Source organism: Arachis ipaensis, chromosome B1 (genome assembly GCF_059453495.1).
Source record: "Arachis ipaensis isolate K30076 ecotype BB chromosome B1, ASM5945349v1, whole genome shotgun sequence".
Classification (NCBI taxonomy): Eukaryota; Viridiplantae; Streptophyta; class Magnoliopsida; order Fabales; family Fabaceae; genus Arachis; species Arachis ipaensis.
The window spans coordinates 151,803,643-151,821,594 of NC_142436.1; the positions used below are offsets into that span (position 1 = coordinate 151,803,643).

A 17,952-nucleotide genomic window follows, 5' to 3' on the forward strand; every position below is an offset into this window, starting at 1 on the left:
TTCTCCCCAAGTGGAGCTTCCATTGCCTTGGAAGGAGTTTGAGAGTAATATTCAGCGGGACTGCCTTTCTTAAGCAGTTTCTTGTTTTTTTCTTTCTTTCTTAGTTTTTGTTTATTTTCTTTTAAGTCACAAAAAAAAAAAAAAACGTTAGGGATATAAATAGGACTTACCTCAAACGTTAGGGACAAAAACAATACTTTACTCTAAATAAAAATTTACAATTTAAACAATAATTTTAATTAAATTAAACATTAGCTACTTATTGACATAAACATATATATATATATATATATATATACCTTGCCTTACTTAATTATATTAGTCCTATGTCCCACCTCATAAAAACAAAGGAAGGTTCAAGGAAAAAAAGGCTTCATATGCAAGAATTAAATAAAGATAGTCGCAGAACAAAAGAAATATGCAATTAAAAGTGATTATCCAATTAGTCTGCTCCTTCATGCAATTTTGCTCCTACCCTTCATACTATAAGGTGAAGATATACAATTTTGTTCTTTTTAAATTTCCCTTGTCATTCTCTACCTTGTTAATTAAGACTTCTTGTATAAAAATAAATAACATTGAAAACATAAACCTTTTTCTTCTTGTTCAAACTTATCTTTTGACAAACAAATTAAATTGACAAATCAGTATTTGACACACATAATACAACTTTGGATGCTTGCTTTTCGACTATTAATGTAGTTGCTGATCCATATTCACATTAATTATATAAATTCTCATCAGTTATTTTTTCCTTAATTAAGCATCTAGCTGTATATCTTAAGGTATATATAACTAGCTATACCTTCTCTTAATTCTATATTTCTTACTCATGTTGAGTTTTTTGGTCATGATGGCATGTTAATTAAGGTGATTCTTCTTGTTCTTCATACTTCTTAATTGGCTACAAAATATACATTATTTTGTATGTAATTGTCTCTTCACATATGTGATGAGATGTTATGTACCATATATATAATACTATGTTCATAACTATGAGAATTATTTAATTTATACCAAATTACTTTTAATAAAATGAAAGAGACAAGTATATATAATATTATTACAACTAATAACGAATACTATAAAAATTTCTTAAATTTTTCTGCCGACTGAATCTGCATTCAGCACTTTGGCTGGGGTCATGCACGAATAACACATGCTATATATACATATATGTGCGTAAGTTCTATCTATATATATGTAATCCGTGACACACATGCATCATCTATTACATTTACATTATTCATCATATCTTCATATCTTGATTGTGTGATTCTAACCACCACACCGTTCGTTATTCTATACAGGTAATTATTATTCATCTGGTATATATATATATAGTTGTTTGAAAACAAAAAATGTCCATAATTTCAACTTTTGAGTTTATTTATTTTAGCTCCATCATGTGAACCTTGACTTCTTTTTCCAAATTTCCATCAACATTAATGGAATATGTCGTGTCCTATTCCTACGGCCATTAGTTACCAAATGGCTTGTCTCACTTATCCTCAGCTTTGATGTTACCCCTTCATGACATATTATTAAACATCAAAATAATTTTCTATTTCACATGTTCACTGATATGATCTTCTCTTTATATATTAAATTAAAAATATTCATAGACTTATATTTAAGTATATAAAATAGTGACTACTTACGTAAAGTACTATTTATAAAGGAGTTTTATCGGAAACAAAACAAGTGAAAAAAACATTAAGGTGTTAAGTTAATGAATTTTTCATTTTATAAATTCTTCTTTTTTTCTTGTTTTTTTTTATGTATGACTGATTTATAACACTCTTTACATTTGCTATTTAATCTGAATTAATAAAATTTATTTGTTATAAGATAATTTAATATTTGTACTAATCACATGATGATAAAAAATATTAAAAATTATTTATCCAAAAAAAAATTTTCAAGAATAATTACATAGTTATAAAGATAACTTCAAATGAACAATTATGTATAACATAAGTGTACGCTATGGTGCCAATGAATTATAATTTAAATGGCATAAATTCCTCATACTCAATTAAGAGGTTGCGAGTTCGAGTCTCCTATCTTTCAAATTTTTTTTTGCCGAGTAATAGCTCAAATGGCATAGTCTCCCTATACTCAATTAAGAGGTTGCGGGTTCGAGTCTCCTATCTTTGGTAAAAAAAAAAAAAAAGTGTACGCTATGGTACTTATATATATTTATCTAATTTACTAAAAAAAATAAAAATTAATATTTAATTTAAAAATATAAAAATAAATAATTTTTAAATATTTAAAATTTACCATAAAAGATAAGTTCTATAATTTTGATACTAAATTTATAGGCACCAAAGAATTTGTCATAACATAGTTTGCTAGCAATTAATTAGTTAAAGAGCTAAAATGACTAGAATATCCTATGGTTCGTTAGAATTTAGATTCTCTAAATTTTAAATTTGTACTTTAGAAGATAAACTATGATCTTCTACTCTTAGTTTTTCTCTCATATTTATTTTTTGTCTCACCTATAAAATAAAAAATAAATAATAATAAATCACACTTTACTCTCTAAAAATAAAATTCAAACTTTAGAGGATCCAAATCCGATTCGTTATTATTTCTTCTGAAACTCATATCATGTCATACACCAGTGGTGAGAATAATGGAAAATGGAATGCCTTGAAGCATGAGACTCTAGAGTTTTAGAGTTTAGAGGAGTGCATAGAAAAAATGGTGTCACAAGCTCCGATCTTCTCAGAATTTGAACAAATCGTTAGAAATAAGCTAACAATAATAAAGAAAGAGTGGAATATATTCTTAGCGTGGTGGATACTTTCCTTGAATCTACAACTTCCACCCGTGATTCCTGAGAAAACCAATAGCATTAGAAAAGTATCTCTCTTTTAAAATTAAATGCGAAAATTTAAACGCTTCGTTAATTAAGCTCGTCGTTTCTTGTTTGTATGAATGGTTGAAGAGCAATCGACGAAGATAAGGAAGAAGAAGAAGACAACGCTGCTATCACTGTCACTGTTAAAACCTACTCTTCTCTAATTTTACTGGTAAGTCAACAAAGACTAGTTAATTTAATTGTCAATGCTCACTATTACTCACCGTTAAATTGATTTAATTTGCTAATTGCAATTGAAATGATGGTTGATGGAGAATAATGATAATGATAATGCCACTATGAACGAATACGATAGAGTGTAACATACAGTGTGATCTCTCCTGCGACAGTTATTGGAAGAAGCATGAGTTATGGAAAGGACGACATAGAAGCTCCTCGGAGCTCCGGTGACATCGACGACGGAGGCTCCTCCTCCAGTCCCTTTGATATTGCCAGAACAAAAGATGCTTCCGTTCAACGACTCAAGCGTTGGAGGGTATATCTCTATATCCCTTTCTCCTCTTAATAATTTTTATATTCATTCATTTTCTTTTTTCTTTTTAAAATTCAGTGTTTGATATATTATATTCATTTGAAAATAGAGGTACCGGTTAAAAAACAAGAAGCTGAAATATTTTAGGATTATTTAATTCTTAGTGTTCTGGGATTTGCAGAGCAAGTTTATAGAAACCCCTCTCTCATAAATTTGCCATTGATTCTGAGGTCCACAGTTGTAATTTTTAAGATATGAGATTAGACTAGGTTCTTTCATTTATCTTCTTTATCCTTTTTTTCCCCTTTTTCTAACTATAAAATTTGGCAAATTGAGAGAACAAGGACCTATCTACACATGAACGTTGCATTTGACTATTTTGAACTTTGAGGCATTGAAAAAAGTGAAGTAATTACATGATATAAGCTCCAGTTAGCACAATATTTGGGATCTCTGGTTCTATTTATATCAGCTTGCGATTTGTGAATCTCTTCAAAACATTGTACACCAGAGGATAGGAACAGGTGAAATTCTTGGGGGCTAACTTTGCTCTAGTGCCTTTGATTTATCAAAATTGGATCAGCATCGTAGGAAGTGTTACATGGAATACTTTTCTATATTTACAAGGAACAAACATGTTGTTCTGTCAAGAATAACAACAGCACTCCAGGATTCTTTCTGTACAAACAGAACCGGCAGAACATGTCAAGTTAAGAATTTTGTTGCATTCAATCCATGTTGCACCACATAGAACATGTCAACTGAGTTGTAGTTAAAGGTGAATTGGACGCAGCAACCATTGTTCAATCAAATTGGGAAGCTCCAGTGAGATCAAACCGTATGTTTATTGCACAGTGCATACAAGATAATGTGCTTGTCTTCTTAGATTCATCTATATAAAGTGGGAGCAAGATAGGTCCAGTTTTTCATAAATTTTTGTTTTATCTACTTTTGATCTGAAGAGCAGTTCATGTCTTTAGAAAATTCCATTCTTTTCCATAACTAAGAAAATTACTTCACTGGACCCTGTGGGATAAGGGATGATTTGAGTTTCCAGATATGGGATTCAATTATGACTGGTGGATTTGAATTCTATAAGATGGACGGATTTCCAGGTCTGATATATGTTATTGATAAAAATAAAAAATAAAAAAAAAAAGAGAGAAGAAGATGGATAATGCTAATTTCTAATGGAAAAAACCAGGAGGATTATTCAACCATTAACGGTTATAAGTTATAACACCATAACACTAAGAGAGGCAAACTGTAGTTGAGACTAGGATATAAACATGAACAGCAATGTGAAAACTAGCAGTGGACAAAAGAAAAGGAAAAAAAAAAAAACGTTTGCAGATATTACTTCTTTTGAAGTTGCAAATATGCCCTTAAGAAAAGTAGTTAGAAGTCACCAGAACAAATATAAACTTCACTTTGCAAAACTAGCAGATCCTCCATTGGACTTTAAGTTGCCATAAACTTATTATTTAGCAACATCAGTGTTTCTTGTTATGATTATATTAGCCTGTTTTATCAATGGCTAGTTCTATTTGATTATTCTGTTTTTTGCTGCTTTTGGGCTACGTATTACTTTTCGTTTTCTGGAAGTTAGTGCTTTTCTAATGACTAGACAAAAATTCTCTTCTTTTTTTTAGCAAGCAGCGCTTGTGCTTAACGCTTCTCGCCGATTTCGCTACACCTTGGACTTGAAGAAAGAAGAAGAAAAGGAGCAAGTGCTGAGAAAGATTAGAGGGCATGTTCAAGTCATCAGAGTTTGGTTCCTTGGCTGGTTCTCTTTATAATTGCTCATCTATCAGACATTAAATGGATTTAATTAATTATTCTTCCTATTAGGCAGCGTATCTTTTCAAGGAGTCTGCAAAAAAATTGAAAAGTGGTGAGTCAATCTTCTCGTGATTATTTGTGTATAAATTGCAGTATACTAGTAGCTGATATGGTTGTCATTTTTTGTGGTTTATGGCTGCCTCATGATTTGTAAGAAGTGTCTTTATTACGGTGATACATAATAAATGGTATCTTAAGTATTATCTTATTCTTAAGTTGTTGCTAGGATATCAGTATAACCAATTATCAGTGATGATCTTGTTCGACCTTTATTACAATTATGTGTCCTACAATGGCTTGATCTAATATAAGTGTAGAGCCTATTTATGGGTCTTCTTTTTTCTCCCACTATTGATGATAATGTCTTTTAGAATTAGGAATTGCCCCACATCCTACAAGCACCACTGGAGAATTTCAAATTGGGCTAGAGTTACTTTCTTCAATTGCAAGGGATCATAATACTGCTACTCTGCAAGAAAAAGGAGGGGTAAGTGTGCCAATAATAGTTCTTTCTTAAATTGGTAATCCAATTTATTAACGTTATAAATATTCATGCAATTCTTCTGAATCACATTTTAAGGTTGAAGGGATAGCAAGTTTGTTGGAGACCAATTTAGAAAAGGGGATTCAAGGTGATGACGCTGACTTGTCAAGACGGACAAAGGCTTTTGGCTCGAACAACTATCCTCGAAAGAAAGGAAGAAGTTTCTTGGTAAAGTCTGGTGCACTCTGATATTGGATGGTCCGCTTATGGTTATTGGGCTGATGTCTTTGTTTATGTTGTCTATAACAGATGTTTGTTTGGGATGCTTGCAAGGATCTGACCTTGATTATTTTAATGGTAGCTGCTGCAGCTTCATTAGTACTGGGGATAAAATCTGAGGTGAGAAAACGTGGCAGAGTCATAATGTTCCTTTATATCAGAAACAATGTATCCTGTTAGGTATTCATCTTTGTACCAATCCATTTAATGGAGACTGGACTTGTCTCAACCATATTCCATATTGACAAACAAACTTATGGTTCTTTAGCATACATTGGTTCTAATAATAAAGTAAATTGCAATCTATTGGCAGTGTCAAGACTTGATCATTGCAGTCTAACTAAAATTTGCATTGTTTTGATTATTGTCTTTCATCATCCCTTATACTTTGTAGCTGTACTTTCATTTTGTACCTATACCATCTATGATTAGGAAGATGTTTTTAAATGTTGAGAAATAGGTTTTCATCCATAGAAGAATTAATTTTATATTTCAGGGTATTAAGGAAGGATGGTATGATGGTGGAAGCATTGCTTTTGCAGTTATTCTTGTTATTGTTGTTACAGGTACTATGCCAATATTTTGTCTTTGTAAAGTTTCTAATAAAGCATTCAAACATGTTCTATGGTTCTGTTTCTCAACTTGATTTTTTTATATAACTTTGTTATATATTATGGAGGTTATCACTTATCACAATAGTTACATCTGTAGTAATATTATCGTTTGAAGTGCGCATCACTCTCTTTCTTTCTCCGCTTCCTTTTGTAGCTATAAGTGATTATAAGCAGTCTCTTCAGTTTCGGGACCTAAATGAGGAGAAGAGAAACATTCGTTTGGAGGTTTGATTTTTTGCTTCTCTGTACTTCTTTATTATTACTATTATTATTATAGCATCCTCCTTATCATATTTATATATTTTTTTTTCAATCCTTAAATTTTCTCTCTGCATGAGAAGGTAATTAGAGGAGGTAGAAGAGTTGAGATCTCAATCTATGACATTGTTGTTGGTGATGTCATACCCCTTAATATTGGTGACCAGGTACATGAGTTCATCTTCTGTGATTTTTGCACATCATGCCTGATGGTTACTTAATGCTTATCCTTCTTGTTATTTAGTTTATACCTGATTTTTCTAGGTCCCTGCTGATGGAATTTTGATCATCGGTCACTCTCTTGCAGTTGATGAATCTAGTATGACTGGGGAGAGCAATATTGTAAGTGTTTTTTTCCATTATGTGCTAAATAAGAAAAATTACTTGTCTCATTTCTTAAGCTTGATAATCATTTTCCTTTTTGCAGGTTGAAAAGAATTCTAAGAACCCTATTCTGATATCTGGTTGTAAAGTTGCAGATGGCAGTGGTGTTATGCTCGTAATGTTTTACTTTCTTTTGCCATGTGTGTGTGTGTCTATATATATATATATAGAGAGAGAGAGAGAGAGAGGTGCAATTATTCTTAGGGCATCAAAATGCATGCACATATTGTATTCAAGATGGGATTTCATTCACATTTTGATTCTTGAAACAACTGAGTCCAAAAATTTGGAGGGATAAAAATGTTAGATAAAATGAACCATCAATAATTCAATATATTAAAATTGACCATATTTTTCCTTGGATTTAGTTCCTATGTTTTATTGATTATACAGCCCTTTTTGCTGATTTTTCATTTTTGATTAAATCCTTTATTAAGGTAACGGCTGTTGGTATTAATACCGAATGGGGGCTTCTAATGGCTAACATTTCAGAAGACAATGGTGAAGAAACACCTTTGCAGGTACCCTTTCTACTTGTGCTTTCTTTGAGTTCCTGCACCTTTTGGGCTGTTCACCTATATGAGTTCTCAATATAGGTACGCTTGAATGGTCTTGCCACCTTCATTGGTATAATTGGGCTCTCTGTGGCCGTCATCGTTCTGGTTGTGCTACTGGCCAGGTTGCTATCTGTTTCTTTGTATATTCAAGTTTAACCTTTTACAAATACTGCATTGGTGTTTGGCAAATTTTAAAATCATTTAGTAAGTTATCATTTGCTAAATGTTAGTCTAGTTGGTTGCCAAAATGGGACTCTACAGACCACAAGAATACTTTCTTGTATTGAGACTTGAGTGGATTACTGTCTCAAAAGTGAAATGACAGGAAATGATCAAACTCCTCCAAAGTGAGGAGGTTGGTAAAGTCAGAAAATGAAGATCTAATCACTCTTGAATTAAGGTAATTCAATGGTGATTAACTCCTCATTTTATCACTTTACCAATCTCGTCACTTTAGAGGATCCTTTTCCATCTGCCAAAAACACAATTTTAAGTTGCAATTTTTCAATTTAGTGAAGATTTTGTCATGCATGTCTCTGAAATGGCAGTTCATAAGCACAGGTATTTCTCTGGGCATTCTAGAAACCCAGATGGAAGTGTTCAATTTACAGCTGGCAAGACTAAACTCAGTACTGCAATTGATGGAGCAATAAAGATAGTCACTGTTGCGGTATGTGCACTGATAAGTACTGGACTACCGAAACATGCATGATCTGTTAGCCACTTGTATTCATATTCATAAACTGTTATTGGCTTTGAAATTAATACATTTGAGGTGATTCTAAGTCTGTAACACATTGAATATATAGGTCACTATTGTAGTGGTTGCAGTACCTGAAGGACTCCCTTTAGCAGTTACCTTAACGTAAGTTCCTAATTTTTTAACTGAATTTCTAGCCTCCCCCTTCACTCTTCTATTTTTCACTTGTGTTTGTCTTGGCAAATCTTTTGACATACTATAGTATATTACAGTTATTCTCTTTGTCATTCTTTTAGAATCTCATTTCTCTCTATTAAAACTTTGTCCATCAACTGTCTTACAGACTTGCCTACTCTATGAGAAAAATGATGGCAGATAAAGCTTTGGTATGCTGAATTTTGTTTGTGCTATTGGATTTTGACATAACTATTTCAGACGGACTATTTTATATAAGTTCAATGAATTGCAGGTACGTAGGCTTTCTGCCTGTGAGACTATGGGCTCAGCCACAACTATTTGCAGTGATAAGACTGGAACATTGACTATGAATCAGGTTAGTTGGGATGCAGTATATAAACCTGATTCAGATTTATGGTATGCTACATAAAACATTGTTGCAAATATTGCCATTTTGCTCTGGCATGTTTGCTTCGTAGCTTATGACAAGAAGGAACTCCTTTAGCATTTAATATTTGGAGTTCAACACTTAAACTAGCCGATCGCTATGATATCTTATGCCAACTTAAATAGGGAGCAGAGTGTTTTCTGTGTGTTGACAACTAACAGCTTACTTTGGTTGAATATTGAGGAAGAAGTTCATTTCTGTTGCCATTGTTGGAGATAATTGTGTGTCTAGCTGAGTTTCATTTCACCCAAATTTTGAGACAGATGACTGTGGTTGAGGCTATCATTGGTGGGGAGAACATTGATCCTCCTCACGAGAAGTCAAAGCTCAAACCTATACTCTGCTCGTTGCTGATTGAAGGAGTTGCACAGAACACCAATGGCAGTGTTTTTGTACCTGAGGTATGCTAGAATTCTTTTTGTTCTTTTTTTTTTTCCATTCCTACAATAATGGCCTACTTGAGTGGTTCAACTACATTCTGCGTGATTCTGTTTTTCACAGGGTAGTAACAATGTTGAGGTTTCTGGATCACCAACGGAGAAGGCAATTTTACATTGGGCTGTTCAGGTATGTTTTGAAACTACTTCCTTTCTCTCTTCTTCTAGGATCGTTGGGTCTTAACAATTGGTTATGACTGTTATATGACCTATCAGCTTGGGATGAATTTTAAAGCCGCTAGAGCAGAATCATCAATTATTCATGTCTTCCCATTCAATTCAGATAAAAAACGAGGCGGGGTTGCAGTACAGACGGTACCATAATGAAATTTTTACTATAAAATGTCAATACTTTTCCATATCTTGTTTGTCATCCAATTCACTATTACTATGAATTTTACACTTCTTTGCAGACTGAATCTGAAATCCATATACATTGGAAAGGGGCTGCTGAGATAGTCCTAGGATGCTGTACACAGTATATGGATGTAAATGATCACTTAATAGAGATGGATGAAGGAAAGGTATGAGAAAATAGTTTACATATTGATATCAATAACTAATTAATTTGCTTTTCCCGTTTTGCATCCTCTTTTTCTCTCTATCATTTGTCTTTATATAATTTTCACTAATTTGGTATTCACAATTTGCCTCGTCTTTTTTTCATTTTATTGTGTATTTAAAAGTGCAAATAGTAGTACTGTATGATATATTTGGACGACATTTAACAGTAAAATGTCTTGTCCTGTTTTGGCAAAGTTCTTCTGAGGAAAGTTTTTCTGGTTTGCAGATGAACTATTTTAGAAGAGCTATTGAAGATATGGCTTCTCGTAGTCTACGGTGTGTTGCCATTGCATATAGATTATATGAAATGGAGAAAGTTCCAACTAGTGAAGACCTTGCTCACTGGTCATTACCTGAGGATAATCTCATCTTATTGGCTATTGTTGGTCTGAAGGTATTTCTTTCCTCTAAAATAGTACTTCCCTCTTCATCTGTTATATTATCAGTATCATAAAATACTGTCCTGACTGTCCTCTTTTGGTATGCTGTATGATCATGATTTTCCTCTTCTGAAGTAGAACCTCGTTAGCACATTGTTCATATTTTCCCGTTCATCATGGACTCAACTTTGTTGAATGTAATTAGGAATTGTCTCCCAGCAGATTATTTTTAATATTGTGTTTTAACTCGTACATTTTTGTTCACATTCAAAATCTTCTACCTATATTGTGCTAGGAGGTTGAGTATCTTTACTTGTTGATTTCTATCATTTCAGTTTGTTCTTGTTATTTCTTATATCAAATATTCCTTTGAAATGCAGGATCCTTGTCGACCTGGTGTGAAAGATGCGGTGAAGCTTTGCCAGAAAGCTGGAGTTAAGGTATTATTAATAAAAGCCTTTGATGTTGAAAAAAATGGAGGATTTTGCCACATGAATTATTAGAAATAACTAAGGAATTGCTTTTGATGTCTTTAAGTTAGTTTGCAAAGATCAATTTATCTATTATTAGCCACTTTAAATCTTCAATGTTCTGGTGACTGAGAAATTATTTTGCCTAAAAATTGGAATGTGCTTTGCATATATAGTTTTCTATGTAAAACGTTGTTGATTTATTTGGTTTGGTTTCTAATCCTAGGTAAAAATGGTCACCGGTGACAATGTCAAAACTGCAACAGCAATTGCCGTGGAATGTGGAATACTTAATTCATATTCCGAAGCTACAGAGCCATATGTCATCATTGAAGGAAAAGACTTCCGTGCGATGCAAGATGAAGAGAGATTAAAGATTGTTGAAAAGATATCAGTATTACTCAACTACTACAATAGCTTTTTGCTTGTGCTCATATAGTGATGTAGCTTCTCAACAAATTGATTGCCAATGCTGTGTGATAGGTTATGGGACGATCGTCTCCGAATGACAAGCTTTTGCTCGTACAAGCACTGAGGAGGAAGGAGCATGTTGTTGCTGTAACTGGAGACGGAACTAATGATGCTCCTGCCTTACATGAGGTTTGTTCTTTTCCCACTTTTTGGGGCCTTGTTCATTTAGTGATAAGTACTCTCTATGAAGATGACAATAACTAACAGTGGTGTACACTGCCAAGATTGTTTTTCCTACGTCTATTTCATATTCTGTTTGGATTCTTGGCAAGAGTCTGAATAACAGTCAAAGACCCAAAAAAAATAAATAAAAAATATTCTATTGGATCCATATTATGGAATCATATGACAAGTCCTCATATATGACATGATTCCGTTTCCTAGTTTCTAAGTTTGGATCTAAGGCTTGTTTTTATGTTGAAATTATACAAACTACTTTTGATTACTTTGGTTATGATTGTGATTCTTTACTTTTTGGTATTCAGGCTGATATAGGTCTTGCAATGGGGATTCAAGGTACAGAAGTTGCGAAAGAGAGCTCTGATATCATTATATTGGATGACAATTTTGCTTCAGTTGTAAAGGTTAGTCCACTATTTATTCAGCGTGTAAACTGTTGCCAAATTATAGGTTTTGCATAGAATTGATATGCAATCTTGACATTGTTTAACATAAGATGATAATAATAAATTGATACCTGAAGCATAACTTTTGTTGCTTTCAATTTTCTCCAACAATGCAGGTTGTCAGGTGGGGGAGGTCTGTGTATGCAAATATTCAGAAATTTATCCAGTTTCAGCTTACAGTGAATATAGCAGCTCTTGTTATAAATGTTATTGCTGCATTTTCTTCCGGTGACGTACCACTAAATACAGTACAGGTATTACTTTCTATTAGTCTGTCATGGATTTTGTGTTCACTATTCAAGAGGCCATCCTTACAAGTTATATGTATGCTTTCCTCAACAGCTTCTATGGGTAAATCTTATCATGGATACACTTGGAGCTCTAGCCTTGGCAACTGAACCACCAACTGATCATCTAATGGATCGTAATCCAATGAGTCGAAGGTCTAAAATGCCCCTTTATAAAGAACTTGGTGCCTTGAATCATGACTTTTTGTTCGATATGATATTATAGTGTTGCATGGTACTTGAATATTTAAAGAACTGTAGACAATACGGAAAGCCAATCCTTTTTCTGATTACTCTTTCTTTTGTAATGAGCTTTTAAGGGAAGGGAGGTTACCATACTCCAAGGTTGGAGCATGTCACGAGCCTTAGAAAGAGCTTACTAGTACTCTCAAATGACTTACTAAGGACCATCAGCAAGATTCAAATCAAGATCTTTATAAGAACGAACTTTAAAGAGAGAAGTATATTGTACAACATAAAAACTGATATATATATATATATATAGGCAAAATACAATAATATCAGGGTACATGAACATAACATATCAATTTAATAATACTATGTGATTCCCTCTGAAAATAACCAGTAGCAAGAAGCCATGGAGATACTTGTGAGCACCAAGTTTATGTGTTCTTGCCTGTATTTTCAAATACATTTCGGAGAATCGACCTATACTTAGTAGGCAGCTCCATTATCATAACATCTGATGCTGTGCTATGTGCTGGGGTAGATTCCATCTACAGAAGTTAATAATATCTTGTTTGCTTTTCAGAGAACCTCTTATATCAAATATTATGTGGAGGAATCTGCTGATACAGGTGAATGCTCTTTCACAACTAGTAGCGCCCCTCTCATTTTAAATACAGGGGAATTTTTTTAAGTTCGCTAAGCTACAAACAACCAACTAATGAGTGTTAAAGTAAAAGTATAATGCATTGCTTCGGTGGATGTCATTTTATTTCTGTTGTCTACATATATCCGTGTAATGGTTGGAACCTTTCAGGCAATTTACCAAGTGTCTGTCCTACTTATACTCAATTTCCGAGGCATTTCCATACTGAATTTGGCACACAAGTCCAGTGACCACGCACTCAAAGTGAAGGACACTTTGATATTCAATGCCTTTGTTCTCTGTCAAGTAAGTACTTACCGTATTGAACTAATTCTGAGGCCTACCTTAATCTGGTGCTAAAATTTACTCTCTTTATTTAGAAGATTGAGAAAATAAGGATTGAACTCTATAAGTATCACTTGGGTTATAAATGTTCTAATACATTGTAAATCAACCTTGTCAAAAGGTTTTGTTGTTAAGCTATTGTAGCACGGCCATAGATTTCATCTTCGGATTTTCATTTAAATGATGAGAAAGAAAACATATATACTTCCAAAATTGCAGGTTTTTAATGAATTTAATGCCCGCAAGCCGGATGAGTTCAATATATTCAAGGGAGTGACAAGAAATTACCTCTTTATGGGGATAGTGGCATTGACTGTAGTACTTCAGGTTGGTCTTGTTTGAACTCTTGGCTGAGCATTTGGTCTTTATTCATGAAATATTCTTATATTTTAGGACGAACATAAACTTTCTTTCTTTATTTGTTATCAGATTATCATCATTGAATTTCTAGAAAAGTTCGTTAAAACAGTCAAGCTAACTTGGCAACAGTGGCTCATTTGTGTCATCATTGGATTTATCAGGTCAGTTTTCAACGAGTTTGTTTACACTAGAGAGAGATTAATGCATTTATGGTAGCTGAGAAGAAGAGTTGCTTCTTCATGTACATATATATGTTAAAATCATTTCTTTTCCCATCACTTTCAGCTGGCCTCTTGCTGTGGTTGGAAAACTGATACCAGTACCAGAAAAGCCAGAAAAGCAGCTCAGTAACTCTTTTAGGGAGTGTGCTGACCGTGTTCGAAGGTGTTTTTGTTGTGATGCTTCTGAAGAGAATCATGTATAGGTGTCTAGCTGGTTTTCTATCGTGTGTGCAATTTCTTTTATTTTGACTTGATAGCTTACATTCTCCTGGTAATGGTAAATGGTATACTGTTGTACAAATGGTTTTAACATGTATATGGTCTTTTTTCTTTTTTTTTTCCCTATTTTTTTATTACTGTATTTTGTGAGCCTGATAAACACCAATTCATACTTTCTTATATGTGGAAAGTTACAGATATTTGATTATTATTTCAATTTTAGCTGCTTGCCCAAGATTTGATGAGTTTTGCAGACCAGCCACCACCCACCAGTGCCCTTATTTCTCCTTATTTGGGTTCAACCCTGATTAAGTTTAGAATGCACATGTGAAAAATCTAACCTCTCTACGCCTTAAAGCATCTTGAATCATTCAAAGGAAAAAAATAAAATAAATAAACAATGGTGACAGCAATTTGCATGCAGAATTTAACACCAGTAACAAAACAAAGAGGTATTAAGTGAATCTATTAGGTCTAGAGATCCTCATTGCATATTTACATCTAGTGATTCATTCACTACTGCTGGTTTGGTTTTATTCGTATCAACGGTAATGCTCAGTAAATTTTCCCAACAACAACCACGTTCGGTAAAGCCACTACTATTGCAAGTGGAGTAATTGCATGCATGGCATGCATCAAATTCAAATTCACACACACATACCTAGTCATGGAATTTATTTTTTTAGGTTTTCATAAAGCAGACAATGAAAATGGTGCATGGCCTGCTCAACTTTAGGGGCATACCTACCCACACAATATGCCGGGGATTGGAGGCCCTTCTGAACACCTTCACACAGCACAATATCTTCTATCTGATCATCAACAAGAACAGCCAAATATACTACTTCAGTACTATGTTATGACACTTTGAAAATTTCTATCAGACCTAGAAAACTAACATTTGTACCTGCACTTTCTCACTGTCCTGTAAACTTAACTCTATGAAATCCTTGTCATGCTACTCAGCCAAAGAAGAATGTTAGAGAGAAGAAAAGTTTCAACCCTTCAAAGAACTATGGAGACAATAAGATCAAGTAGAATCCATCCAAACAAGAAAATAATTATTTTTTGCATTTCCTTGGAACCATTCAAAGTATGAAAAGCAAAGTTCCAGACTTTATATTTCTTAACATGATTACAGTCACTAACCCTGCTCAAATGCTATTTATCTTAGTGCCAAAGTATCTTCCCACCATATGCAGAGGGTGAGAAACTATCAACACAAGGTTTATTATAACAGATTGAGAGAGGAATACCAATGCCGAACAAGGGTATAATATCAGGCAGATGCATGACTTGAAATTACCTTTAGAGAGTGTTCAAGATAGTAATCAAATACCACTTGACATTTGTTGGGTCCTAGTGGAAGTACAAGATTGGTGTCCATCCAAGGTCCATACCTGTCATGCCACCAGTAAACACAACTTGTTATAAAAAGAAAGCACACTGATTTGCAAAACGAATACAAGGAAGGAAGATGGCTGTTTATTGTTTTATCATCCATAAAAGTAATATCATCGGGACTAAAAAGAAGATCAACCAATTGCCCAAATAACAAAGCAGGAACCTATTAATCATGAAGTTTGGGTAAATGAAAGCATATATAGCTTTTCTTCCAAGTCGGTCGTAATTGTCTTTGCTTTCCCCGGAGCTGCCTTCACAACTTTGGATGCTAACTCTTTCAAATATCTGTTTCATTCATAAGAACCCTTCAGTAAGCAATCCGTGATAACCAGAGGTCCAGAAATCCAATTCTAGGAGTATCATAATATCTTTTTTTTGCTTAATATAGCACATTAATTAGATCTAACAAAATGATATTCTGGGGGGTGGGAGATATATCATGATAAAGTACATTGTATTGTAAATGATATTTTGATAAAGGGTAGCAAAGAAGCATACTGTGGTAGAATAAGAATCAAACTTAAGACCGGATGCTAAGCCTTTATGTGCATAAGGAACATGATAGCCACCATCCAAGTAGTTATCGCAGAATACCTGTAAAGAAGAAGAAAGTTTCAATTTTCAAACATACCTTCGAGTTAGGCCAATTATGATCAGTTACGCCAAGAGATTACCTTCCAATTGCAATCAATGGTGTATTCACGTCTACAAACATAATTTAGCGAAGAATCAATTCCGTTGGTACTCAATATTTCTGAACAGCTACCAAGCCATTCTTTTGCTACATAAGTACTATCAATTTCCATCAGAGGAAGACTCTCTTTTTCGAGATTGAGAAGAATGAAAGGTCCCCAGGTAGATACTTTAATTGGTATAAGCCCAAAATCCTACCTTTCAAGGTTAGAGAAATCAGCCACCCCAAACACATTGAACAACAGATAACTTAGAATAATATTTCAGAACTCAGAACTTCATACCTTTACATTGAAGTTCCGCATTCCTGATATCCTAGTTGCCTTAAGAAGTGCCCCACTTAACCCGTACGTCCATCCCTGAAGAAATGATTGCCTTTCATCATATCTAATTAAAAACAATTATGCTAGGTGTACACTAAAATCAGCCAACAATATCAGCCACATCCACAAGTATAAAATACATGCTGGAATACAAAATACACATTGCGAATAAGTTAAACATCACATGTATTTATACACAAATACATAGTGGCTGATTTTGGTGTACAAATATCATTTTTGAACTAAAAAATATGCATAGTGAGTTCTACAAGTGAACTCACATGGTATGGGCAGACAAAGCAGGACTTGTGTCCACTTCCAGAAGCAAGAAGAGAGGCATGATGTCGACACACATTGTGAAAGGCTTGAAGCTTCCCACTCTCATCTCGACAGACCACAAATTCCACATCTCCTAGTCTACAATAAATAATCCTCCAATTGGTTCTTAGAAACTTGGAAGAAAAGAAAGTGAGCAGAGTGCACAACTTAATAATTGACCTCTAAACACCCTTTTCCCCCTTCCAAGAACCAAATGGAGCAACAATTAGCCTACTTTTCTACACCAACATATCTAAAGGACAAATCCAGCTGAATTAAAAGTAAAATTAGATCACAAAAAAAAAAGCTAACCTTCCAGTGAAAAAGCTATTGGGATCCCTTATCTGCTCTGTTGATCCTGGTTAGTAAAACCAATTTAATATTTAGAAATTCTGGGAACGAATAGGAAAATCTAGGAGACAGTAACCCAGTACACATTTGATGATATATTCAAATACAAATAAAGGTAGTAAATTGAAGTGAAAAATTCTTCATTTTCACATGGTTAACAAAAAGTTAGAAACTTTAGAGAAGCAGAAACTGACCGACAGCTTGCCAGCCTCGGTAGAAGATGCGATGGAGCTCAAGTTGGAAGAAAGAAGGGTCAGTGTACCATGATGTTGGGGGTGTCACAGCTTCTTCTATGGGAATCTTAGGATTGAACTCTGACACTAACACCTCTGCTTCTGAAGAATTGCGAACAGAGCAACAAGCGATGATCGATGTTGAAGCTGTTTTGTGGTGAAAATTAAGGTTGTGAGAATGTCGTTGTCGTCCGAGTTTAGGGATAAAGGGGGTGAGTTGCATGGTCAGCGCCATTTGCATATGCATAGCTAATTAGATAGCGTTCGGCGTGTCTTCCAATGAATGATGTTCCTCACTTTCAATTCCTTC

At 34.1% G+C, this 17,952-nt stretch overlaps 2 protein-coding genes across 7 annotated transcripts; one reads left to right on the plus strand and one right to left on the minus strand.

Annotated features, from left to right (window-relative positions):
• Nucleotides 1–349: 349 nt before the first annotated feature.
• LOC107642879 (calcium-transporting ATPase 10, plasma membrane-type) lies at nucleotides 350–14,556 on the plus strand. 6 transcript variants are annotated; one of them, XM_016346397.3, is made up of 35 exons: nucleotides 350–490; nucleotides 2,960–3,044; nucleotides 3,223–3,368; nucleotides 5,018–5,134; nucleotides 5,217–5,259; nucleotides 5,579–5,694; nucleotides 5,788–5,919; nucleotides 6,001–6,090; nucleotides 6,467–6,536; nucleotides 6,739–6,809; nucleotides 6,926–7,009; nucleotides 7,107–7,184; nucleotides 7,270–7,341; nucleotides 7,664–7,747; nucleotides 7,823–7,905; nucleotides 8,345–8,453; nucleotides 8,593–8,648; nucleotides 8,827–8,869; nucleotides 8,953–9,036; nucleotides 9,372–9,509; nucleotides 9,610–9,675; nucleotides 9,762–9,860; nucleotides 9,959–10,069; nucleotides 10,336–10,503; nucleotides 10,870–10,929; nucleotides 11,186–11,353; nucleotides 11,443–11,559; nucleotides 11,916–12,014; nucleotides 12,173–12,310; nucleotides 12,399–12,499; nucleotides 13,116–13,161; nucleotides 13,347–13,481; nucleotides 13,740–13,847; nucleotides 13,950–14,041; nucleotides 14,166–14,556. In XM_016346397.3, the coding sequence occupies exons 3-35, from the start codon at nucleotides 3,237–3,239 to the stop codon at nucleotides 14,302–14,304; spliced, it is 3,249 nt and encodes a 1,082-aa protein (XP_016201883.1). In that variant the 5' UTR covers nucleotides 350–490; nucleotides 2,960–3,044; nucleotides 3,223–3,236; the 3' UTR covers nucleotides 14,305–14,556. The 6 variants fall into 6 exon arrangements, with proteins under 6 accessions (XP_016201883.1, XP_088358415.1, XP_020962828.1 ...); XM_088502289.1 differs by lacking the exon at nucleotides 350–490 and adding an exon at nucleotides 753–785; XM_021107169.2 differs by lacking the exon at nucleotides 350–490 and adding an exon at nucleotides 834–870 and having other exon boundaries at nucleotides 5,585–5,694.
• A 205-nt stretch (nucleotides 14,557–14,761) lies between these two features.
• On the minus strand, nucleotides 14,762–17,952 carry LOC107642900 (choline monooxygenase, putative (CMO-like)). The gene is made up of 10 exons (XM_016346407.3): nucleotides 17,604–17,952; nucleotides 17,371–17,416; nucleotides 17,022–17,157; nucleotides 16,702–16,776; nucleotides 16,399–16,611; nucleotides 16,223–16,318; nucleotides 15,888–16,009; nucleotides 15,627–15,720; nucleotides 15,228–15,278; nucleotides 14,762–15,132 (listed from the first exon to the last, which is right to left on the minus strand). Exons 1-10 carry the CDS (start codon nucleotides 17,887–17,889, stop codon nucleotides 14,995–14,997), a joined length of 1,257 nt encoding a protein of 418 aa, XP_016201893.1. The 5' UTR covers nucleotides 17,890–17,952; the 3' UTR covers nucleotides 14,762–14,994.

What these genes read in the sequence shown, in the direction of transcription:
- LOC107642879 (XM_016346397.3), top strand. Translation starts at nt 3,237, where the DNA reads ATGAGTTATGGAAAGGACGACATAGAAGCTCCTCGGAGCTCCGGTGAC. An exon ending in AACGACTCAAGCGTTGGAGG is followed by an intron (nt 3,369 to 5,017) that starts GTATATCTCTAT and finishes TCTTTTTTTTAG; the next exon opens with CAAGCAGCGCTTGTGCTTAA. An exon ending in GTCATCATTGGATTTATCAG is followed by an intron (nt 14,042 to 14,165) that starts GTCAGTTTTCAA and finishes CATCACTTTCAG; the next exon opens with CTGGCCTCTTGCTGTGGTTG.
- LOC107642900 (XM_016346407.3), bottom strand. Translation starts at nt 17,889, where the DNA reads ATGCATATGCAAATGGCGCTGACCATGCAACTCACCCCCTTTATCCCT. An exon ending in CCAAACTTCATGATTAATAG is followed by an intron (nt 15,721 to 15,887) that starts GTTCCTGCTTTG and finishes GTGGCATGACAG; the next exon opens with GTATGGACCTTGGATGGACA. An exon ending in AGGACAGTGAGAAAGTGCAG is followed by an intron (nt 15,133 to 15,227) that starts GTACAAATGTTA and finishes GTTGATGATCAG; the next exon opens with ATAGAAGATATTGTGCTGTG.